Source organism: Nyctereutes procyonoides, unplaced genomic scaffold, assembly GCF_905146905.1.
Source record: "Nyctereutes procyonoides isolate TBG_1078 unplaced genomic scaffold, NYPRO_anot_genome, whole genome shotgun sequence".
NCBI lineage: Eukaryota > Metazoa > Chordata > Mammalia > Carnivora > Canidae > Nyctereutes > Nyctereutes procyonoides.
In genome coordinates this window covers 1,659,310-1,685,708 of record NW_026575119.1, presented here as the reverse complement: position 1 = coordinate 1,685,708, position 26,399 = coordinate 1,659,310, and the positions used below count along the sequence as shown (strand labels likewise).

At 40.1% G+C, this 26,399-nt stretch overlaps 1 protein-coding gene across 20 annotated transcripts in view; it reads left to right on the top strand.

Annotated features, from left to right (window-relative positions):
• Window positions 1–26,399, top strand: part of SVIL (supervillin) — a 231,753-nt gene that overhangs the window by 118,701 nt on the left and 86,653 nt on the right. For all 20 annotated transcript variants that reach the window (XM_055334465.1, XM_055334464.1, XM_055334476.1 and 17 more), the window contains 4 exons: window positions 11,250–11,307; window positions 16,840–16,931; window positions 25,303–25,360; window positions 25,476–25,627. In XM_055334465.1, the coding sequence (XP_055190440.1) occupies window positions 25,353–25,360; window positions 25,476–25,627 (160 nt within the window). In that variant the 5' untranslated portion in view covers window positions 11,250–11,307; window positions 16,840–16,931; window positions 25,303–25,352. The remainder of the gene's footprint in view (window positions 1–11,249; window positions 11,308–16,839; window positions 16,932–25,302; window positions 25,361–25,475; window positions 25,628–26,399) is intronic.

Below are 26,399 nucleotides of genomic sequence, written 5' to 3'. Positions count from 1 at the left end.
ACCCATGTGGCTCTGAGGAGCACCAAATTTTAATATCACTTGCCTTTGTATCACAGATTAAACTGACTCATCAGTGTAAGAATATTTTTAGTCATTTCAAGCAGAAAAGACTATATCTTCAACTTCTATGTCATAACCTTCCTATGCCACTAATCTTTGAGCACAGGATCTGCTTTCATGGTGATCACTGCCCGTGGAGAAAGCTATTAAGAACATGTCTGATCTTAGCAACACCCTCCCCCCTGCCCTCTATCCTTCAGCAAACGCATTGGCAACTGTTTTGAGACTCTAGGTAGGGTCCTGGGTACCAGTTAATGTACACTTGTAGAAAATATTGAGATGCTGGGGATGGTAGGTTGCTGGATTTTTTTTTTTAATTAATTAGTTTTGTGAGGGGGTTGTTGTTGTTTTTATAAAAATGCTCTTCTGGGGACAAGGAAGCCCAGAAATTATTTTATTCAAAGCCCTTTCTTTCAAATCACTCAAGTATAGTTGAATGACAGCTATAATCTATCAGGATCAACAGTAATATACATTTACTGGTCTACCATCTGGATTTTTAGACTTATAAAAAATTCTCATATCTGATGATTCAGTATTTCCTACTTTCTGTTCATGTTAAAACCATCAAATAGCAAGTATTGAATGACTGCAGTTGGCAGAAGCCTTCTGTGAGCTCCCTGGATAATTGTAATCATGCCAGCCCCCTTCCCCTCAGCTTGGGTTCCACCCTCAGTGAGCAAGCCAGGTGGGGCTTGGGCCCCCATAGCTCTCAGGAACAGTGTTCTCCACCTCCTGTTCTAGGACATAGTTTCAGATTTTACACACTAAATACCTAAGTATATACTTATTTGTCAGATCATTGTTGAAGGACCTTTTGTGTATTGGTGTTTCGAATAGGTCAAAAAAGTTCTGGGCGTCTCTGACCTGGAAGGAGTAGTGGACGCATGTAAGCCAGCATCTGCCTTCGGTCCAATGCCCCTCAGGAGACCTGTGCCTGGACACCCAGCGTATGCCTATAACTTGCATTACTTTGTGTTTTACCTTTAATATACTTTTTATTTAAAAAATTTGTGCTAAAATATAATACCATTTTAACCATTTTTAAGTGCACATCAGTGGCATTAAGTACATTTACATTAGCTGGCAACCATCCTCACCATCCATCTCCCGAACTTTCTCATCTTCTCCAAATAAAACTGTGTCCCCATTATAGCTCCGCATTCCCCCTGCTTACCAGCTTCTGGGTAACCATAGTTCTACCTCCTGTCACTATAAATTTCACTACTTGACATACCTCGTGTTTTAAAATCATGCAATATTTGTCCTTTGTGTCTGGCTTAGTCATTGAACATAATGTCTTGAAGGTTCATCCATATCATCATAGCACATGTCAGAACTTCATTCCTTAAGGCTGAATAATATTCCATTGCAGGTGTATTTCAGCATGCATTTTAAACATGGAACTGACCTTTGTTTTTGTTCTTTTTTCCTTGCTCTGAGAAATGGTTGACCATCCTCTCTTCCTGTAAGCTACCTGGGTTATTTTCCCAAGAATCATTAGCTAAAGATTCAGAATTGGCCAGAAACTAACATGATTGGAGATAATTTTTACCTCAACTGTTAACATTCTTTTTTTGGACATTCAAAGACCTGAATAAGTCCCTAAGAGTTTGCAGTAGACTTTTTCTTTAAAAACGAGATCTTTCCTGTAGCAAGAGGGACACGGTTCTTTCAACACATCTGATACAGAAGTATCTGTGAATTGTCATATTTCTTATCGTTGAAAGTACTTTTGCCTTTTCAAGTCTACATACTTGGCCTGTTTAAAATTACACAATCCTATAACACAAAATTTTATTTGAGACTGATCCTAAATATTACCACTAACCAAAATTCACAAAGCCTTTACTATGCACACAGGAGGAGAATAACTCTAAAATAAGGAATCTGGAATGTCTGAATAAACTAGTGCGTGATAAAAGGGAAACGAAAAGCACTAACTGGGCTTCCCACTGGTGGGATGGCCCCACATCAGGCAGATCTGTCCCAGATTCAGTGTCTCTGCACATAAATAAAATCCACCACAGAAAATGTGAATACCATTTCCAGCTGCTTCCAGCATACAAAATGCTCCTTTACTAGGCTATAAAAACAGCCTTCATTACGGAATTTTAGTCCAGCCAGAGCTTGTAGTAGCTTATAGTAGATTTCATTAAAATTGTTCTGCCGTACTTGTTAAAATCATAGAAATGTATCAGTAACTCACACTATGTAGTCAGGATTGCCCGTGTAAACATCAGCTCACCTTCCCGTGGACTGGGAGCACTTCAGGTGCTGTTCAGACACCACAGTGAGGAAGCGTGAGGTGACAGCACAAAGGCCTCGGCGGGAATGTCAAATGCACCTGCATCTCTTTTCAATACAGAGATCCATGCAGGGATTGGATGACACACCCCGGTTTTCGGGCTGCTTCCCCCATACAGTTGACCCTTGAACAACACAGGTTTCAACAGTTCAGATTTACTGCTCTGTGGTTCGTTCCAAGAAATACAGGGCAGTACTGTAAATGTATTTTTCCTTATGATTTTCTTAATAACATTGTCTTTTCTCTAGCTTATTAGTTCATTGTAAGAATACAGGATATATAGACATGACATACGAGATATGTGTTAAGCGACTGCATATGTTCTTGGTAAGGATTTTGGCTAACAGGCTATTTTCACTTCAATTTTGGGAGAGTCAAAGTTCATTGGCCTTTTCCCATTTCCTCCTCCATGATGACGACCCTCAAAGGATAACTTCCACTCACATTGAAGGGTGCATGAATGTTGTCAACCAGAGAGCAGATAGGAGGATTGGCCCTGCAGTAAAGCCTCCATGTAATCCTGAGCCACAGCTGTGAACCATAGTCCCTGAGGGGTTAAAACTTTGATCCTCTGTCATCTAATGCCTTATCTTTTGACCGTGGCCATTTAGGAGGTGACCCTTCTTACCTGAACTCACACTGACATTATCCCCAGTTAGGCTGCAGAAATCAGCTCCTGTTTCTCTATTACATCATATCCCTGGCAAATCTTTAATGTTTTTTTCCTATTCTTCCCCTTGCACATCCCTACTTCATGGTGTAGGAAAGACAAGATGTTCCGAAGAGTCTCAAGTTAAAGAAGGAGTGGTAAGACTTCTCCTTTATGCCTCCTAGAAAAGAAATAGATTTGGCTGTGAATGAGCCAGAATCTAAGAACGAGGAAGAATAGAAGCGAGCCCATTGTCTGTTTGCTTGTTCACTTCATTCACTCGTTCATCCAGTATTTACAATTGGTTGTTCTGAGCCAGGTCTTGTGCTGGGAATGTGTCTCAGGGGTTGCACCTCAAGTTTTGATAAGCCATGTCTTCTAAAGAGCAGGAAAAGTGTAGTTGGCAATAGAGAAATGCTGAGAGAGAAGACCATGGAAGGGCTTGAATAGGTAAATTCCATGTTGGTTGGCAGCGAGAGTTGGCCCAAGACTTCCATGGGATTGTGGCCCGTGTGGGGTGGAGTTTGAGAAACACTGAGTTGCATGTTACCAAGGGCCTTGGCGATTCTCTGGGCCAACTCTCCTAAAGCCAAGAAATGCATATGCTCAGGGGTGAAGGGCAGGTTGATGTTGTGCTGTGAGCCCACAGACACAATTCCATTCAAAATTTTCTTCTGCATGATTAGACCAAATCTAAGCCTTGGGATTTCAAAAAGACGTAGGACCTTTGTCTTTATTTGTAATTTGTTTTGGTAATTCTAGAAGTCATTCATGCTTATTGTGGGAACTTTGGACAATAGAGGAGGAAATATATGAGCAGAGTTATGTCTGTTATGTATGTGCAACAATTCATGTTTTGGAGTGTTTACTGTCTTTGTGATAAGGTGGGGTGTCTATCTCTCATCGTGATGAAAAGCTTTTCAAATCACCAACTGAGTATCAAACTTGGTTTTCTTGTGTAATTTACCCATTTTTCTATGTGTTTTCCTATGTAGGCCGGTTCCAGTTTCATGTGTTTATAAACAAGACTGTGGTAAACATCCTTGTACTCATTCAAAGTCATTTCCTTAGAACATTTCTAGAAGTAGAATTACTGAGTCATGGCTTTATACAGTCTTACAGATTGATAGAAACATCTTTATCTTGTCCTCTCCAATAAGGTGGGGACCTTATTTAAGGGAAGGAAGAATCATAGGTTACTTGCTTTTTTCCATAATACCCATACTCCAAGAAGCCCTGACTTCTGTCTTTGCCTAAAGGTCTCAGATATATCTGTTCTACTCACTCACGTCTCATGTCACCATTGGGTTTGAGGAGCATCTCTAGAACAAAAACCAGACCAAGGAGTCTTATGAGATTTGTAAGAAGCAACCAGAAGCTGGCTTGACTCTTCCGGGGGTCAGACTGGCCTTTTTACCAATAAAACCAACGTAGGTCAGAGGGCTGGGGACCCTGTGACATCAATCCAGGACACATTTACAGCAACAGCCCCTGTTATTTTGTGTCCAGGCCAATCGGGAATGTGAGAGTTGTGGTAGGGAGAGTGAGAGAATATGGATTTCTGGTCTGGCACTGCCACACCGTATGCTGTGTGACCTTGAGGAGGTTGCCTAACATTTAGCAAAATAAACACCACGTGATCAGAAAGGCCCCTTAAGCTCATTTTCTCAGAGTCTATGGCTTTGGATTTACCAAGGCCTGATTCAGTTGTCTGAGTGATTTCACTTTGGGATGTCAGCATCTCAGTGGCCCACTCATAGATCTTTCTACACCCACAGATCATGACATGACATATGCATGCCCATGACGGCAATCTCCCTCCTGCCCTCCCATTCACACATTTATGCTCCTTCTCATGAAGCGTTCTTTGTATGTGTGTCTATATAGAGAAAACCCCAACGTTTGCTTTCTTTTTAATTTCAAGATTGAAACTTCAAAACATATCCTGTAACATACTTCCATAAAACATTACTTCTGAGCATTGAAGACTATGGTGCTTTAAAAATGGAAAAGATTAGTGTTTCTAAGTGGACACAGTGGCAGAGAATTTTGTGTATTTTGTAGCCCTCCTTTCTTTGTTCTGAGCTGGTGGTTAAATGATGTTGTAGGAAAGGGAATCGGCACCATCTCTGTTTTAAATTAAGATATCTTCTCCCTGAAATGTAATAAAATCACAACTACAACTTATAATTTTCTCTACAGAGAAATAAAATATGCTAACTTACAGAATGATGTGACGAAATGTCTATTTAGTAGCTCCTCTGTGTGAATGAACCAAACTAAAATAATAAAATTATTATTAATTGTCATTTCTAATTATTGGAGAGTAAATTTTAAAACTTCATACTTTCTACTGATGTAAAATATAGATTTCTGTCATCTTTATGATCTCGTGAGGATGGGATAATTAAATAAGAAATTAAATTGTATATCCATAATTTAATAAAGAATGTTGGCTTTTTCTTTTCAAGACTGAAGCCATATTTAAATCTGTTTGCTTTTTTCCATAATGGATGGGCGAGGCAAATAATTCTGGTTAGATTCCATTACCAACTTATGGAGAATATCCAGATTCTTTTTATTTTTCTATTGGAATTTCATTTAAAAAATTCAAACTAGTTACTCCTTAGTAATAATTAAAAGGAACATTTAGATATACTTAGTATAATTCCGAGTATTCTCTAAGATGAGTAGTTTTCAGGAATGAAAATGGTCATGAGCATGTGGTACTGTGTTTTATAAACTAAATTCTTTACAAAGATTATATATAAATATAAATATTATTTCATCTCATCTAATTACTCATTTCCAGAATCAGTTGTTTGCACAATTTCCTCCCTTCCTCTTCACCTTCCAACACTTCCTTTTTCCTCCTTTTTTCCAGTCAGCCCTGACCTGACAACAAAATGTCTACTACAGTTATCTACGGCTACATGTGTTGTCCCTTGCTGAGTTTTGTTTTTCTTTTTTAACTGCTCTATTTGCCATATTTCTCCCTAGCCTTTATCAGAGTTGTAGTAACCAGCAGTATAGAGAGAATGCTAAATGCCACTACACACCCACGAAGTAACCAGTGCTAATGTACCTTCTTGATTTATTTGACATATGATTCTTCCTTTTCCAGTTAAGTTTGTAGTTTAGAGATCAGTTTAAGTCCATCTTGTTTGAAATCAGCATATAAAGTCAATGAAAATGACTTTAGAGTGTGACTTCTAGCCATCAGTAAAGATAACACCATTGTTTTGTATGGTCATTCAGCACACCTTCTCTGTTGGCCTGCTGTGCACCAGGTATGGTGTTCAGGACCAAGGCCACAAAGATGGATGTACTGAAGATTCCTGCCTCTCAGTGGTGTATGGGGCAAATCATGATCTGGAGCCCATCTTCCCCAGATCCATCGCTAACCAAATGTCTACACATAAGCAAGTTACTCCACTAGTCCTGTTCCTCATCTTGTAAATGAGACCATTTTCTTATGTTCTCATTAATGCTTATTTTAGCTATAAAATTACCAGGCACTAATTATTGCATATTTTTTCATGGAATTGCATCATTACTGCTTGGCCTCACCATCTACATGTTGCAGTTAAAAACAAATGGGGCACTCCATGGTTTCCAGTCCTGCATGTAAGAAACTTAAAGTCACCACTTGATCCCATAGCAAGAAAGAAGCTGGAATGGACTGAAAAATCAACAACTCTTCTTGGATCTATAGGAGAGGGGAGGACCCAGGGCAAACCATTGCTCCTATGATTGGAGACATAGAAAGGACAGTGCAGGGAGTCAGGGCACATGGGAGTAGAGACTCTCAGGCAAGGTGAGGGAGCAAAAAGATAGTCTCTTCAGCAAAAGCAAAATGGATCATAGACCTAAATGTAAAACACAAAACTATAAAATACCTAGATAAGAATATAGGAGAAAACCCAGATGACTGTGGGAATGGTGATGCTTTTTATTCTTTTTTTATTTATTTTTTAGAGGGGGTGCATGGGGAAAGGGGCAAGGGAGAGGAAGAGAGAGAATCTCAAGCAGGCTCCATGCTCAGCACAGAGCTCGATGCAGGTCTCGATCTCATGATCCTGAGATCATGACCTGAGCTGAAATCAAGAGCCAGACACTTGACAGGCTGAGCCACCCAGGCGCCTTTTGAGATACAACACCAAAGGCACGATCCATGATTTTTAGTATATGTACTGCTGAAGCAAGCACAAGAAATGATCCATGAAAGAAAGAATTGACAGGCTAGACTTCATTAAATTTATAAAACTCCTAGAAAAGACAATTTCAAGAGAATTAGAAAATCCACAGGCTACAAAAAAATATTTGCAAAAGACACATCTGATAGAGGCCTGTTATCCAAAATATACAAAGAGTTCTTAAAAAGTAATGATAAGAAAGCAAACAATGGAGTAAAAGTGGGCCAAAAGATCTCAGCAGACACCTCACCAAAGAAGATACACAGATGGCAAATAAGAATATGAAAAGAGAGGATGCCTGAGTGGCTCAGTAGTTGAGGGTCTTGCCTTTGGTTTGGGGCATGATCCCAGGGTCCTGGAATCAAGTCACGCCTCGGGCTCCCTGCAAGGAGCCTGCTTCTCCCTCTGCCTATGTCTCTGCCTCTCTCTTTGTGTCTTTCATGAATAAATAAATAAAATCTTAAAAAAGAAGAATATAAAAACAGATGTTCCACATCACATGTCATCAGGGAAACTCAAAACAGTAAGATATTACTATGCACTTATTAGAATGGCAAAAATTGGAACACCTAGGTGGCTGAACTGTTGAGTGTCTGCCTTCGGCTCAGGTCATGATGCCAGCATCCCGGGATCGAATCCCACATTGGGCTCCCCTCAGGGAGCCTGCTTCTCCCTCTGCCTGTATCTCTGACTCTCTCTCTGTGTGTCTCTCATGAATAAATAGAATCTTAAAAAAAAAAAAAAAGAATGGCAAAAATTCCAAACACAGACACCACCACATGCTGGCAAGGATTGGAGCAACATAAACTTTCATACATTGCTGGTGAGAATGCAAAATGGTACAGCCACTTTCCCAGACACTTTGGCGCTTTCTGACAAAACTAAACATGTTCCTACTCTATACGATGCAGCAATCACACTCCTTGGTCTTTACCCAAAGGAGTTGAAAACTCATGTCTTCTACACAGAAACCTGCACATGGATGTTTATAACAGCTTTATTCATAGTTGCCCAAACATGGAAGCAACTATTCAGTATGTGAATGGATAAACAAACTGCAGTCCATCCAGACAATGGAATATTATTAATCACTGAAAAGATGTGAGCTGTCAAGCCATGGAAAGACATGGAGGATCCTTAAATGTGTGTTACCAAACGAAAGAAGCCAATCTGAAAAGGCCATATGCTATGTGACTGCAGCTACACGATGTTCTAGAAAAGGCAAAATGAGGGAGATGGGAAAAAAGCAGTAGTTTGCAGGGGGCAGAGGAGGGAAGTGAATAGACAGGATTTTGAGGGCATTGAAAATACTGACTGTGTGGTATCACAGTGAAAGATATGTCATTATACATTTGTCCAAACGCATAGGATATTGTAGATCTTCAGGTAAACCATGGACCGTGGGTGATTATGACTTGTCAATGCAGGTTCATCCTTGGTAAAAATACACCACTCTGGCGAGTGATGTTGCCCCTAGGGAAGCCCATGCGTGTTGTCACCCTACAGGTGACACCCTCTCTGTCACCTTCCCTTCAGTTTTGCCGTAAACCTGGACCTACTTTATAAAAATTAAGTCCCTTTAAAAAAAATAACAATGAAATAAAAAAGGGGCAGCCCAAGAGGTAATGCCTAACTTAAGAGCTTCTGTCTCAAATTAAAATTTTTGAACCTCCAATAATATCTGCCTTGTCTTTTCCCACAATTTAACTCACATGTTGTTCATAAATCTTAACTCTTAACGATGGGGTTTTGGCTCCCTGTTAGGTGAAATATTTCATTTAACTTAGCCAAAGCCAGACTCAGAGCAGCCTGGGAATCGTTAGGCGGCTTCCCCGCTTCTCAATACATCAAGAGTCTCTGTACAGTTCCTTTTTGTTTATTTTTAGGGAGAGGAGGAGTTGTTTTTGACTCCCCCGGTGGCGGTGGTGGTGGCGTGGCGGTTGGGTTGCAGCATTGTCTCTGTAGCTGGAGCAGGAGCTGGGATTCGGCCCTTGCTTTGAAGTGGTAACATCATGAATGGCCGGTCCGTGGAGTGCAGCCTGCTCCCGCATCCCCAGGCCTGATTTCTGCTTGTAATCTGATTACGGGGTTTGAGCTGTTCCAGCCTGCAGCCTCCTGCTCTGCATTTACTATACTTTCAAGGACACGAGTGCCCAATTGCTCCAGCCCTGTGCTGTGAAAACTCTCAACCCAGTTTTGCTTAGACGAGCTGAAGGCCAGGGCTGGTTGAGCACTGAGCTATAGAGCAGGCTGTGCACCTCAACTTTCTCTGTGCCACCATGTTCAGAAGCCCAGAGATTGCCAGCTATCTGGGAGCTTTCAAGTTCTCTGAGAAACAAGGTAAGGCTAGAGAAATATAGGAGCTGCACTTACGGGTTTATTTTATAACATTGATGAATACCTTTGCATCCTCCATTTTACCTTGTGTTCTCCTGTGTCCCATTAGTGATACAGTTTCCTCGAAGGACACTTGAAAGATCTAATTGAGTTTATAAATTAGCTAATTTTCTGGCTGAAAAACATGAGGTTTGGGTTTTTTCCCCCCTATTTTAAATTAGAGATACTGCTCAACCACTAGAGCCTTTGTGCAGGAAAAATTGCAAATTCAATCAGAATGCCCAAACTTTGGATCAAGTTCTGGATGTGCTGTGTTTTAGCTAAAATAGTTTTCTAAGCCGAATGCTATATATGCTAAATTATTCCGTAGACAGTGGTGCTTATCTTTGTACGAAAACTTCATGTGATACTCTTTGGAACAAAATGTTGTTTTGGGTGTACAGGAAAATACATGCTTTCCATTTAACTACTGGAGTGGCACCACCGATTCTGTCCACTGATTGAATGAAACTGAAATGCTAGCTGTTTTGAGTGTCACATGTGAAATTCAGGCATTCTGTGTCAAAATCTTTTCCAGCACAGATGCACGATTGGGAGGTGATTTGAACAGTCCTCAGATTCAGGGAATATTCTTCTACAACATTTGGTAGCTTTTTGAAGTGACTTCTCATTTTTAAAATACATAACAAGATATTTGTATAATTAGGAAAAAAAAGCCTAGATGCTTAATTGGCATTATTACCTTTCGTTTTATTGTATCTCTCTAGTTGGTCTAGAATTTCCGAATTCCAGGATTCCGATGTGTGTTGCTGGATAATGACATGTCAGCATCTGGGGTATTTTGTACTTCATTTTCCTCAGGCTTCGGCCCCCCAAATATTAAGCAGTAAGAGGCACTTGCTTAGAAGTCTGTATAAGTGGTCTGCTTGTGGTTTTCTTGGTGGATGAATGGTTACTATGCCAAAAGCTGTAAAACAGATTACTTGCCATCAGACTGGTATAAATTTGTCTGTGCCTGGTTTTGATTAACTGGTCCACCCGGATGTGTGTTTTTGTTGCATGGGATTGTTACCACCTGTCTTTACCTAATACATATCTTCTCTTCAAAAATAAAGGAGCAAGAAGTTGATGTGATGTGTTGTTATTGTTTAGATTTTAATGGAGGCAATTAAAACAGCAGAAGTGTTCCCCTGCTCTCCATGAACCCATTGCACACCCACATTCTTTAAAGGCATCTCAAATACATCAGGCGGTGATGAGTTTCACTGCTTTTGGTTACCTTGACTGAAATTGTTTAATTTTTTCTCCTTTTTTCCCCCTGAGTATTTAACTATGTTATTCAGTATTTAATTGCTTTGAGTTATTCTTGTAGCTATAACAAATTTAAATGATAGCATTGAACTATGTCAGATTTCTGTCTCCCACCCCACCCCCCCAAGCAGAGTTATGTAGGCTAAATTTTGGGGGAAGAAGAAACCTTGCCTTTGTAAGATGCGTGTTGTGGAATTTGATTCTTAGACGGTGTCATTTTTGTATTCATATTTCTTGTCTGGTTAACAGTTTCCTTTTTCTTAAGTCGTATGTTCAAAGGGACTTTGAAAAATACCCCCCCACACACACACATTGGAGTTTTGTTTTGTTTTTTTTTTTAAGATTATTGTGTAGCTATTTCAATTTTATATTATTTCTTTCTCCTTAGATTTCAACCAGAAAAACTTAAGCTACATTGGATTACCACGTCAAAGAAAAGTTCCAAGGTAAAGTGGTCTTTGCTCAAGGAATCTTAAATTTTGATGATTTGTGGTAGCTTTTGGAATTATTCTCCTAAATTCCTAATTCATGAGTTTGAATGTTTGGCAATATGTTTTCTCTCCAGAGTTTGATTTATTAAAATATATGAAGTAAGCTGAACTAATAATATGTTCAGCCAAAAAAAATTCTTTTTGTATTTATTAATGCTGTTTATGGGAACTATTTGCAGAACAGATAAAATTTTGAACCTGTAAAGGGCTGTTATCTTTTTTTCTAGTACCCACCTCTAAATGTGGGATGTTCTTTTGCAATCTGTCCATCAAGTAAGAGAGCTTTTGATTTTTTAAGAAAGACTTTAGCCTAGTTCCTCCCTTCAATCCTTCTTTCCTTCCTTTCTTCACCCCCCCCCCCGCCACCAACCCATTCATCCATCTATCCAGTGAGATCTCTTAACCATTATGCACTTCACTTCCCTTGACTGCAAGATATGGGTACTAATTTGATTTACCTAATACAGTGAGACTTTATGGTACATAATCATTTATATAAGCTCTTGTAAAAATTAAAGTTTGTGCTAAACAAGATGACTGTATCTCAGATGCTTCTTAGTAGATCACTGTCCCTAATGTTCTGAGATTTTTCAAGTGAAGACACAAAGTTATTACCCTGAAGACATGCAGACATTGATCCCAATCTACACTTCATGATGATAGAAGGACCCAACCCTGATCTACCCCTCATTCCACTCAGATGCTCTTGTTCCTAATGTATCACGTATGACATTGTTCCTTTTCTATAAAGGGTTTGCATTTCAATGGTATTGAATAAATAGCTGTTCCCATCAGGCTGAGCCTGGCTCTGCATTTGAAAATGGCAAAATTGATCTTGTGAGCACATTAGATGAGATAAAGCCTTGATGGATTTGATCTGTGTCTTAGTACCAGGTCAACTAGAGCAGGAATGAGGAAGGGTCATCAGTAAGGCTATCTTGTCTGTCTTATTTGACTCAGGAAATCCTACTTTTGTAGGGCTTGACACTCTGTCCTATATTTACCATACTTTTGATAGAACCTAAGGCTAACTAAGATGTAAATCTTAGTTAGTTCCAGCTACTATAACAAAATACCATAGACTAGATGGCTTATAAACTACAGAAATTTATTTCTCACAATTCTGGAGGCTGGAAGTCTGAGGTCAGGGTACTAGCATACTGGGGGTGAGGACCCTCTTTTTGGTTGCAGACTACCATGTTCTCGAATCCTCATTTGGTGGAATGGGCTAGGGAGATCACTGGGTCTCTCAGGGGGTCTGTTTTGTTTTGTTTTGTTTTTGGTTTGGTTTTTTTTTTTAAAGATTTTATTCATTTATTCATGAGAGACACACACAGAGAGAGAGAGAGAGAGAGAGAGAGAGAGAGCACAAGGCAGAGACACAGGCAGAGGAAGAAGCAGGCTCCATGCAGGGAGCCCAACGTGGGACTCCATCCCGGGACTCCAGGATCACAGCCTGGGCTGAAGGCAGGCACCAAACCGCTGAGCCACCCAGGGATCCCCTGTTTTGTTTTATTTTTATTTTATTTCTGTTATTTTAATTGAAGTATAGTTGATCTCTGAGTCTGTTTTTATAAGGACACTATTTTTGTTCATCACCTAATTACCTTCCAAAGTCCCTACCTCCTAATATCATCACGTTTGGTAGATGTCAACATATGAATTTGGGGGGGATACTGATATTTAGACCAGAGGAGCTTAGTTCCCAGTACATCCCTAGCACAGGTTGATTTAGCTGAAATAGAGCTAGTAAGTGACTAAAAAAAAAAAAAAGGAAGAAGAGGAAAGGATTGCCTATTTAAGGATAGCAGAAGCATGAAATAGAAGGTCAGACATTTCAGCAGAGGGACACAGCCACTCTGAAGTGGTGGGCAGTGACTCCTGTGGACCTATGCAAATTACAGCCTCCTGGCCGAGGTACTGAGTAAAATAGACTGGAGATACAAGCACCTGCCTCCTTCAAAGCAGTCTAGTCAACCAGACACCAGAGGTACAAATACGAGGTGGTAGACTTTGAGCTCTCCTATCTTGTAATATAAACTTCAAGTAGAAGAGTGAGCAGATTGTAGGGAGCCTTTCCCAGCAGGGGTGCTGACTAATCACTGTCATGGGTAGCCCCATTCTGTGAAAGATCAGAGGTAGTAACTGCAGAAGGATATCCTGTCCTCACTTTCATAAAGTTTCCCGTTTTCTACTGCTGGCATTTAAGTAGGTTAATGGGACACATTGAAAAAAATTATGGAAGTAGGGAGCAATCTCTTCTTAGATTATTGAAGCAGAGGGAAGGAGGGTAGAGTATGAAAAATGTAGTCCTAAAGAGAGCACTATTTCAGAGATAAAGATATATAAAAAATATAAAAGGTGCTTCTTAATAGTAGAAACTTTTAAAAGGTAATTCAAAAATCAAGTCTGTAGCATTTACTTTAGTTATACATGGAGACATGGTGTCAAACTGAAATATAGAATCATCCTTCTCATTGAGCTGTGGCAACGCACCCATGCCTACAGAGGATGTCGGCAGGGACCCCTTGTCCCAGGGGTGATGGTCCATGAAGAAGAGAACGCCATCCAGTATGTGGAGCTCAGTGCTTCGGAGTTACCCATGATGTGAGCCAATGTCCGTGTGACTTGGGCTCCCCTAGTCACACTGCTCTGGTGCTTCTGACTAAAAAAGTAAGAGGAGAGTAATGTTAGGGCTCTTTGAGATATTTCTGTTTTATCAGCCTTTAGATGATCAGGAGTTCACAGATGTTCCAGAATTTTTTCTTTTTCTTTCTCTTTCTTTTTCTTTTTCTTTTTTCTTTTTTCTTTTTTCTTTTTTTTTTTTTTTTGAGAGAGAAAGGGAGAGCCTGTGAAAGGGAGAGACAGTCATGTGACAGGGAGAGACAGAAGAAAAGGCTTAAGCAGGCTCCATGCCCTGTGTGGAGCCTGACGGGCTCGATCTCACAACCCTGAGATCGTGACTTGAGCTGAAACCAAGAATCGGAGGCTTAACCGACTGAGCCACTCACATGCCCCTATAAATCAATAATTTGAAATAAAATACTGTAGTATGTTCTGCAAATAAGAAATCAGGATACCATGAGAGAAAACAACAGAGGCGCATAATATAGATTAAGAAAATGGTGGAACAGGCACTGGGGCAGGGGGTTTCTTCCTTGAGGAACTGACCTTAAACAGAGGCCCAGAGCGGAAACAGGATGCAGGCAGGATGGAGAGGAGAGAACTCAGGTAGAGGACACAGCATTTACGGTAAACCATGTTAAGAACTATAAGAGCTTTTCATAACAGCACTTGGGTTTTCCATTGGTTTCTGACCAACAGTGAAAAGGCTGTACTTTTTATTGGTGCTGACACTCTTGTAGCTTATTTGAAGACAGTAAGTGCAGGGGGTGTCAGGGGATGACTTGGAAACCCCACTGCAGAAGTTCAGAAAGGTGTTTAACTGGGAAGTAGTTTCTTAGTCTTAAATATCTGCATGCTTCTATTTATGTTTGAAAATATAAGATAATATTTGTACCCAAAGGTCAATGGCCTGAGAAACTCAGTATTTCAGCGTGTGGGCCATTTCATTTTAATATAGAACTCTTTTCCTGAAATTTTACTTTCCCAGGGAAAGTACAAAACTTCATCAAGATGTTTAAGTAAATAAATCAATTACAGTAGCATTCCATTCCTTTAGTGGGCTACATTTCTATAGTTATCTAATTCTGTAGGTTTATACTAAGTCATACATCTGAATGAAACACTGAAAAAGAATTGTCACTACATCATGATTCACTATATAGAAGTCAGCACTCAGTCCAGATTTCTGACCCAAGCAGGTGTCCTAGGATCTTCAAGCCATCTGGAGTATGATCTATAAAGACTCCTTATTCTGAAGACTTTTTATTAAATAATGTGAATACATGGGAGTCAGATTTATGAATAAAGCCCTACCACATCTGTAAGCAATAACTAAGATTTCAGATGAGATGAATGGCATCCCATGTTTTGAAATGTGCAGTAGCACATTTGAAAAAAATGTGCTGATTGAATTCATGTATGGGACATAGATGATTTGTGTGTTTCACTTACCTACTATGCCCAGCACCTTCCTCAGTCTACGCTTGGACCTCTAGGGACATGCACCCCTGCAGAGCAGAAACACAAATGGAAGACCAGCCCTTGAGGAAGGTTGGCTTTGCACTGACCTTCAGCCTCTGCAAGCCTTGCAAGTCGTTCACCTCTCTGGAGGTGATCATATCACTGGAGATATTAGTTTTCCTGTTTTCATACTGTGTTTTCTTCCTGCATGGTGACAACTCTGTCTCTCTTGCCCAACCCCAGGCACACTCCCGAGGAGGCCCATGGGGTTGGTGCACAGCATCCTGGAAGCCACTGCACACAGTGTGAGAGCAGGAGCTAGATTCGTATCTTGTCCTTGGGCAAACTATGTAGCAGCTTCCTAATCTGCAAACCAAAGATGATGATAGTGCCAGTGGTGTGCTGAGGCCGGCTCACACCTCGTGAGAGCAAATGTGTGCCTCCCTTTCAGCTTTGAGTCCAGCAAGTTCTGTGGGAAGCTTGAAAATCAGCCATAGTGGGAGTATTTACAGCATCAGCAAAGACCGCAAAGCATGGGCTTAGGGGGAAGTGGGTGGGAGAGCAAGAGAGAGTAGGAGCCTGTTGTTAAACATTTAGCAACACAGCACTGAGTAGTTCAGGCCTCAGGGGGTCTTGTGAAGATAATTCAGATTACACCTGAAGGAGCTCCTGGGTGGCTCAGTGGTACCCTTGGGGTCCTATGATCAAATCCCACATTGGACTCCCTGCAGGGAGCCTGCTTCTCCCTTTGCCTATGTCTCTGCCTCTCTCTGTGTCTCTCATGAATTAAAAAAAAAAAAAGAAGATTATACCTGGATTATGCCTAGTTATAAAAAAAATACATATAGTAAGTACTGAGTTCCTCATTCATCCTTTGTTCCAAGACAAGTTTTCATGAGCCTTTCAGACCTGTTCACCACGCTTTGCTTACTTCGTTGGTTGAAGGCATTTATTACTTCAATATAATTTCAGCTCTAGAGGAAAGCATGTACATAATTGAGACGAGTTGCTGATTTTCTGAGGAAGAGAAGAAAACAGAAAGATTGAGTGATCAATCCAAGCTTACACAGCTATTGTTGAGTGGCTCTAGAAGAGGTTGTCTATCCCAACCAAGGTGCCCAGCTCCCAGTTCAGCCATGTTGTTAACCCCTGACACCATGCCACCTGCCTATACTAATGTAATTCTTCAAGTGCACAAAAAAGCCGTATTAATATAACTATAAATAGATGAAAAAAAGCTGCCATTTAACTTTCTGAAATAAAACTTTTTACTTGTAATCCACATACACTTATTTAACTATAACAGTTGTGTAACATTTGTTCTGCATTTTTTCACTAAATTTCATATATCTTGATTCAAATTGACTTTAAATATTATTAATGGAATAATTTAATTTTTAGCTTTCAGAAAGAGTTCTGGCTTGAAGATAAAGAACAGCTTGCTAACCACAAAAGAGGAATCGAAGCTAAGCTTTTAACTGCACTTCCGAAAGGTGAGACTTTTTCTTATTGGTTGACCAGTGTCTTGAGCATGTAAATATTTTGCCACTTGATTTTTTTTGAGGGGAATTCATTCATTAATCTCCCATGCATACCCTCCTTTGTGTTCCTTTCTGCCTGTTCCAAGAATTAACCTCAGTGAAGGAACCTCTCTTCTTGTGTGTTTCATCTACATCTTTCTCATTCATTTTAGGCATCCTTGGATATTCCCTGGAGGCCAGGTGGGGAGGGTGACAGAGGGAGCCAGCATAGAATCAACCTTTGTTATCTCTCTTACTTTTCACTCTCTCCAGGGGCCGTGAGTTTTGCTCAATAAGCCCGTATCTTCTTGGTCCACTCTTTCCACTCCTTCCACTTCTGTGTGCTTGCCAGTGTGTTGCATTTACACCGAGTACCTTAGAGTTCCCTGCCGGGCAGCACACTGGGCTTCCAGTGCATATCTTACATATCTCCTTTCTCCAGTAGGTGCTCACATGTGCAGTGAACTAGTATTTTCATTGGTGAAGATGCATGAGCAATAAAACACTTACACCGGCCATCAACCAACTACCCCTGTGTTTTGACTGTAAAGTGATGTAAATGTGAACCAGATCTTTATTTCCCCCAGCTCTAACACTAGCACAGGGTAGCACCAGCTCACAAGCTGCCTTCACCCCCAAATCAGCTGTGTAACCCTTACTTTAGAAGAAACAAGTTTGGGGGATCCCTGGGTGGTGCAGCAGTTTGGCGCCTGCCTTTGGCCCAGGGCGCGATCCTGGAGACCCGGGATCGAATCCCACGTCGGGCTTCTAGTGCATGGAGCCTGCTTCTCCCTCTGCCTGTGTCTCTGCCCCCCCCTCTCTCTCTCTCTCTCTCTGTGACTATCATAAATAAATAAATTAAAAAAAAAGAAGAAGAAACAAGTTTGATGGAAGGCCAGATACTCTTTTTTCTTTCTTTTCTTTCTTTCTTTTTTTTTTTTTTTTTTTGGTCCTCTGAAAGAAAGAAACAAACATAAGATCAAACCCAAAAGAAATTAGACCAGAAAAAATATTCTTTTAATAGAAACTAAATCTAATTTAAAAGACCCACTGATAAATGTGCATACCTCTTGAGGAATTGAAAAGGTGATATGCTTAGACATAGTCTGAGAAGGATGGATATTCAAAGGTCCCCAGGGATTTGGCCTTGTAGAGAAAACTTAAGGATATTTTGCAATTTTCAAGTACTTAGAAAACTGTCAACTGAAATACAGACTTACTCCATATTGCCCCAGAGGCCAAAACCAAGAATAATGTGTTGAAATACAGGGAAATAGGTGAGGTTTCATAGGAGAGTGACAATTCTGATAGTTTGCAGACCTGCAAATGGAATGGGCTTTATTACGATCTTATCTGCTCCCATTGGCACTTTCAAGGAAGGTCATAGGCTTCCATGGGAAGGACACCATGCTGTGGGTGCCCCCCAGATAGTGTGATGTGGAAGGGCCCTTCTGATTTTTCAAACTGTGAAAGACAAAGAAACTGGTTAATCTGAGTCAAATTCACAATCTATGAAGATGATCCAAACAAAGTACAAGGGTGACCAAATTGATTTTAGCATGAGCTTGAAAGATTGGACTAATTAGGCAGAGTTCTGTCACAAAAGCTGCTTTACTCTTCCTCTTCGTCTACCCTGTTCCTTTTCTTGATATGTGATAGTACATGCAATATTGGGATCAGAAAAATTAGAAACAGCACATGAGATGTGAGGTTCCTTTCAGGTTCAACAGCTTGTAACTCCATATGTGCCAAAATTTAAGAACACACAAGTTGATGAACCAGTTTCATTAGAAAATATGTCATAATTGGTTATAAAAACATACTTTTTCACAAATCAAAGATAACGCCACATATTAATCAGATTTATGTTTCCAAATTCACACGGTCTTTAAAACGTATTTAAAAAGTGTTAGAGCCCCTCCTCCCCTGAATTTCATGTGACTTCCCCATAGTCTTATTTCACATTCTGCACTTTACGAATTTGGGCAGGCACGTTTGGAAAGACCCACATATTACTGATAATCTCACTTCTCCATCTTAACAAATATGTTAATGATTCTGTCAACTCTTGGCAGTATAACGGGGAAAGTAGGAATTGGTTGCAGCTTTTCATGGCGTAGAGTTTCATGTCTGTCTATACATTTACAGAAGTTTCTTTGTGTTCATTTAGTGGGAAATTCTTGCTTCTGTGAAATTGAGCGTTAAAATGATCATTGGCTTTTCTCTGAGGGTCTTCCTTTAACTGTGTATCACAAGCAAGTTCTCCAAGGGTTAAGAGCCTTCACCTATGTAAAGATTATAATATTAAAATAGATTTTCCGCTTAACAATTATGAAATGGACCAAGTATATTACTCTACTTTCTTAATAGCTTTCTTGAGCTATAATATACGTAGTATACAATTCATCCATTTTAAGTATACAGTTCAGTGGATTTTAGCATATCCACAGAGTTGTACATCCGTCTCCACAGTCAGTTTTGGAACACTGTCATTATCCCAAAAAAGAAATCCCACACTTCTTAGCCGTCACTGCCACCGCAACCCCCACCCCCACCCCTCTGCCCATTCCCCATTCCTCTAGTTTTGTAATCACTTATTTTATAAGCTGCTTGTCTTTAGATTAGTGGCTGCCATCCAAGTGTAAAAGTTAAAGTGTGTTCTCTGGGAAGTCAGATCAGTTTTCAGGACATTCTGGGTCTGGCCTGTGCTCTTGGCCTGTCCAATTCAGGGTGGGAGAGAGGTGTTCTTGGCAGTCCCTTGCCACTTATATTTCTTTGGAAGATTCTACTGTACTTGGGTTTGGACAACTGAACTCGACAATAACTTTACCAGAAAGCCTGTTTCTCGGGGCTAATTAAAGAAACTATGTTCCCCAAGAAGACTACCCAGCAGACCAAATTATGCTGGGTATTGGCATTATATATTATGATAAAGCATGTTAGGCAGTTAAATGACTTTATAAAGTATGATAGACCTGACAGCCATTGCCCTTAAATTACCTGACTTGGAAAATGACCATTGATTCCCGTCAAAAATAACTGAAGAAATAGACTCATGGAATCCGTATTGCCACAGAAGCACCATTCGGAAATCCTCGGACAAGGGCAGCAGGCTAAGAGAGCAGATGCAATGAGGGATAATTTACTGTGTGTCACAGTTTTAATGTACTTGAAGGCGAAGTAGAAAATTCATTACAACCAAAGTTAGATCAACAGTGCCTGTTTAGATCTGTATTACATGATGACTAGTATTTCTATTACCTGAGACATTTATGAATTGTACACATTATGCCACAGCATGCAATCAATTGAATTATGGCTGCTTAATCCCATTTAAAAAAATTATATTTCCTGTTTTTAGGAAATATACACTGATGAATTTAAGGTGTACCATGTTGCCAGTTACACTTGACTGGTTCAGAAAGATTAATATGTAGGGATGCCTGGGTGGCTCAGTTAGTTGAGCATCAGATTCTTGGTTTTGGCTCAGGTTGCGATCTCAGGGTCATGGGATGGAACCCCGAGTTGGTCCCCATATTGGACGTGGAGCATGCTTGGGATTCTTTCTCTCTCTTTCCCCCTACACCCACCCCCCCCCCTCACTCTTTCAAATAAATCTTTAAAAAGCTAATATGTAAATATGTTACATCCATGCATGTGTGTACACACATAACACATGTAAATATGTGTATGGAAAAGGATAAAAATAAAGCAAATGTAGTAAAGTGGAAGCATGTTATGAACCATGTCTTCATTTTTCTGTAAGTCTAAAGTGATGTAACAATTAGAAAGAAAAGATAAATTTTGGTAGACCATAAACAGTAATAAACTGTATTCAAGACTATCATCCAAGGGCACCTGGGTGGCTCAATAGTTGAGTGTCTACCTTTGGCTCAGGGCATGATCCCGGGGTCCTGGGATTGAGTCCCGCATCAGGCTCTCCACAGAGAGCCTGCTTCTCCCTCTGCCTGTGTCTTTACCTCTCTCTTTGTTGTCTCATGTATAAATAAATAAGAACTTAAAAAAAAAAAAAAGACTATCATTCACATGATACCTTGGCGTAGTGCTTTATGAGGGAAACAACAGAGGGCAACATAGATTTCTACAGCTGGGGTAACTTCTGTGATTTCTTAGTATTAGCTCTTTTTCAATGCTTTATAATAAACCTGACCCAAAAATTCCAGCTGGAGGGCCTAAGAGGTTGTTGGATTTCCTCCCCTGGAAAGGGAGGAAAAAGTACACACACATCAGCAATTCAAATAAAACCTCATTCTCTTTGATACAACTTAAGTGTTTTCCCATGGGATAGATATACTAGAGTAATTATATCGCATGTTTGTTTTGCTAATTTTACTTTAAAATTATAGTCTTGGGAAAGGAAGCTTGTCTATGATTTCTTTTGTCTTCCACATCTTTTCTTTCCCCTGTAATCTCATGTCTATAGGAATGAAGCAAATCTTGGTAACTAAAAAATATACTTGTTACAAAGAACAGACTGAGAGGTAATTTGTTTGCTTAAGGGATTTTTTTTTTCCCTAAAAGATTCAGTATAGATTTCTACTAAGAATGAATAAGCATGCTGATATATTTATTTATTTATTTATTTATTTAATTTTCAAGTTGTCTCTATACCCAACATAGAGCTCAAACTCACCATCCCGAGATCAAGAGTTGGGTAGTCTACCAACCGAGCCAGCCAAGTGCCCCTTGCTTGCTGATACATTTAAAGTATTGTTTGATTTATGGCCTCATTTCACTCCTCAGTAAATAATCAGAGAGGACTATAGGTTATAGGCTTGAAACAGTTTTGAGTTTAAACCTGGGTGTTGTTGAAAAGAGTGCAATGCTAGCTAGTGGTGTCTGTCATTGGGATAACCTAGAGCATGGGCATCCTGGGGACTGGCTGTTTATTTTAATCTTTGTCCTGGGATCTATGCTTCTCAATCCAGGATGGTAACATCCCTGGGGGGGCTTTGGAAACAAATGAAAGCATTTTTGTGTCATTCCAACTAATGATGATTAGGCATTTGGCAGGAGAGCCAAGGATACTTAACATCCTGAGGTGCAGGACTCATGAAGAAGCTTTTCATTCACAAGGCCATTAGCATCCCCATCATGATCTGTTATCTGGTCCAGAGCCAGCTGATGAGTCTGGGAACCTGAGGACATGTACCTGAATGTCTGCTAAATGCTATCCTAAGACTTAGAGCAGTGAGTGGCTGTCAGATGACTGTTCACTAGCATACTGCCCAGCATGTTCTGTCCAGAAAAGGACAGAGATCACCATGGACAGTAGGATAACTTGGCTTACTCTTTCCCTTACCTTTTTTCCTCACTGGCCAGGGCTTCTTGGAATTCATTTTCTGGGACAAATGACTATTCTGACCATCAGCCCATTCCCTTCTCATATCATCTTAGTTTTTGTAGAATATTGAAACATGTAGGTAATGGCAGTAGGAAAAGTAGTTTTGTTGTGGGTGAGGTATTTGCATACTCTGCCAACTAGTTGATCATTCCTTCCATAATAAGACTGTCAGGAAATGGGACGCCTGGGTGGCTCAGTGGTTAAGCATCTACCTTTGACTCAGGGTGTGATCCTGGAGTCCCAGGATCAAGTCCCACATCAGGCTCCCTATGTGGAGCCTGCTTCTCCTTCTGCCTATGTCTCTGCCTTTCTCTCTGTGTCTCTCATGAATAAATGAATAAAATCTTAAAAAAAAAAAACTGTCAGGAAGCAACTTGCTACTTAGCTTTTTCACTGTACTGCTGGAATCTTTTTTTAAAATGTCTTTAGTTACATTAATTTCTATGGAAAAATTTAAAATTTAATGAAATAAAAGTAATTTTCAGTCTTAAATTAGATAAAGAAGTATATCTTAACTTTTTCCAGTAGAAGTTATAGGACACTGTGTGTTAAATTAATATTTTTATCCTTATCTTGCCTTAGCCCATTTAGGCTTCTGTAACAAAATATCATAGACTGGGTGGCTTTTAAAGAGTTCATAGTTCTAGAGGCTAGATCAGAAATCCAGCTTGGTTGGGTTCTGGTGAGAACCTTCTTATGGCCTACAGACTCTCAGCTTCTCACTGTGTCTCACATGATAGAAGGGTGAGGGAGCTCTGTGGAGGCTTTTTTATAAAGGCACTAATCCTACTCATGAGGGTAGAGCCAATCATCTCCCAAAGTTCCCACCTCCTAATACCGTCACTTTTGGGATTAAGACTTCAGCATATGAGTTTGGGGTGAGACTAAACATTTAGACCATAGCATATCTGGGTGGAGGGTCAGTGGCGTTACATCCTGCAGATCCTATTAATACAATCTGCTTCTTAGGTACGAGTTTGACACATTATGTCTGAAACCTACCTTTCAGAGCACTTGGAATTTGGTTTCAATAGCTTCTTGAGCAATCTTATGAAAAATATGGGCTCTTACTCTTCTCAGGGTTTAAATAATTAATTGATACTCTGGTTTATATCATCTTTGAAAATATTTTCAAAATGCATACTACCAGCTATTGAAGTTTTATCACACCATCACCTTGCTGGAGTTAATTTGTTAACTAGGAGGCTATGATTAATCAAGCTTCCTCAAAAGGGAACATGGCAGGATGCATTATTATCATTATACCCTCATTGTCCAAATAGGAACATAATTGACAGTGCAGAACGAGTACACTTCTGCCTCCCATCACTCCAATTCCTGGGAAAGGCCACTGAGGTAGAGACTTTTTTGAAGCCAACTATCTTAACACAAGTCAATTTAGTCTTAGCTGAAATTTTGAAGGGGCTATCATTTAAAAATAAATAAAGACAAGGCTTGTATCTCCAAAGACTATAAAAGGGCAATATAAAAGATGTGTGTGTGTGTGTGTGTGTGTGTCTGTCTGTCTGTCTGTGTGGTTTTGACTCATTACAGAAAAAAAAAATGACAACTTTAAAAAAAGAAAGGAAATTAAAGTAGTTGAAAATTAAATTCCAGTATTCACAGGCACCCGACTGAGTCAGTCAGTACGGCATGTGACTCTTCATCTCAGGGTTGTGAGTTCAAGTCCCATGGTGGACATAAAGTACTTTATGTTATTTTACTATTTTATTATTATTATTTTAGAGAGGGGGATGAGGAGGTAGGAGGAGAGAGATTCTTAAGCAGGCTTCGTGCCCCGTGCAGAGCCCAACATGGGGCTGGATCACACAACCCTGAGATCATGACCTGAGCCAAAATCAAGAGTCAGACCCTTAACTGACTTAGCCACCCAGGAGCCCCAAGATGTAAAGTTTACTTTAAAACAAAAAATAAAATTAAAAAATATTCCAGCATTCTAGTATGCCTCCTTTGATTCAACCTTTCAAAGTTCCATGGGCCCCCAGAGCTGTCAGTGATACCTCGTCCCAGTATTCCTGGGCCCTCAACAGGAGCCACTCAGATGAGTCTTTATGAATTCATGTGATTGAAGAGGAGGTGAGAAGAGAGACCTTTACTCTCCATCAAATTTGGCATTTCTCCAAAGAACAATTATTTAGTATCTCAGTAATATCCTTGTAGTCAGTATCACGTAAGATCCTCCCAAGCTCAGCAAAACATTTGTCTGCCCATTCCGTGTTACCAGGAAAATTAGGGCAATTACTTTATCCATCATCCACCCAAATTATAGCAAGGAAACAAATGTTAACATTTCCTTCTAGCAAATGCTGGTAAGGGGAAGCTGAGGAACTGTGTTAACCTAAACTGCAGTTAATGGCTATATCCTCTATTAGGTACCACTGGAAACACAATCAGGTAGTTACATATTTTTACAGGTTAACTAATGGGGCAAAATAGGGGTGTGGTGAGACAGTAGTTGTAGCTTGCTGATGGGTGTGTGGTGCTTCTAGTACTTGTCTCTACTTTTGCAGACATTAGAAGTTTTCCAGAATGAAAAGCTTGGAATACTTTATTGAACCTACTAACAGTTAAAAACAGATAGTGAGCTGTGTACTTGCTGGAGAGATCTTAATGTTCAGTACGTCCCTGGATGAAATAGAATTCGTTCTTAGCAATCTATCCCTTATTCATGGTTTTACTTCTTAGCAAAACCTGCGGTGTGTATGGTGTGTGTGTGTGTATATTTGTATATGTGCGTGTATGTATGTACCTGGATGTACATGCTTCCCATTTGGCATCTGCCCTCCTGCCCTAGAAGACAATCTCCTGGAAAACAGGACCTGTGTCAGTTCTGTGTATCACTGCTCATGGGAGCCAAGAACAGAAACATAAGTTCAATAAATATATGCTTCATGAATGAGTAAAATGAATGCATGACTACTAGAAATTGGAGCATCTTTTTATTCTTCTTTATTTTAGTTGCAGAATTAAGAAAAATCTTTGAACCAAAGAGAAACGAATTTTTAGAAATGAAAAGGTAAGATATTTATCGTACCTAATTAGAAAGTAGAAGAGCTTGCTGAAGCAGTATTCACTTTTCCCCGAGAACTGATTTCCATGGCTCACGAGGTCTGTTTTGGTGTCCTGCACAGAAAAGAAAGAATTGCCAGGCGCCTAGAAGGAATCGAGACGGACACCCAGCCCATCCTCTTACAGAGCTGCACGGGGTTAGTGACTCATCGCCTGTTGGAGGAAGACACACCCAGATACATGCGAGCCACAGACCCTGCCAGCCCCCACACTGGTGAGCATGCTTGCCTGGTGGCCTGCCATCAAGCCTTTTTATCCAGTGCTATCAGAAAATGAGATATTCCACAAAAATGAATTGTGTAGATGTACTTACTTATTAAATATACATTATTTGTGAAAAACTGCAATGACACGTATATCAGCTCTGCCCTGCTCCAGTATCATAGTGGTAAGAAGTGATTCCTACTGTTGCTCCAGTAGGAAGGCAGTATTGCTCCAGTATCATAGTGGTAAGAAGTGATTCCTACTGTTGGTGACTCCTGGGATCCCTAAAGGGCAGGAACCATGTCTCCCTCTTAGTACCTTCAGCGCCCTGGCACAGGACCTGCTGCCTGAGATCCTCAGTGAGAGTTTTTAGGGGTCTGAATGAGGCTCCTTTAAACAGAGTACCCAGGTGCCCAGCACAGGGCCTGGGGCCCGCTCGAAGCAGGGAGCCTTAAAAGTGAACCTGGACCACCTTGAGTGGTTAGTTCTTAGTCTAGGTGTTTATGCAATAAACATTCTATTTAAATTATTTTAATACCTGTGATTTTAAATGTTTTGGATATTTGTTTTATATTAAGCAGTATTTCAAACGTGACTTTTTTGATAACTGTCAATGTTAGGAACATCAAATATTCAACTTGGCCTTGGAAGAGGATGACCCATATGGGGCTGTTCTTCTCACCCCATTCCTGGCTCCGCAGCTCTGTGCTGCTGCTTTTTATAGCTAGTGTTTTCTAGTTTCTTCCTCAGAGAGGGCTGTTGATCTCACTTCATGATGTAAT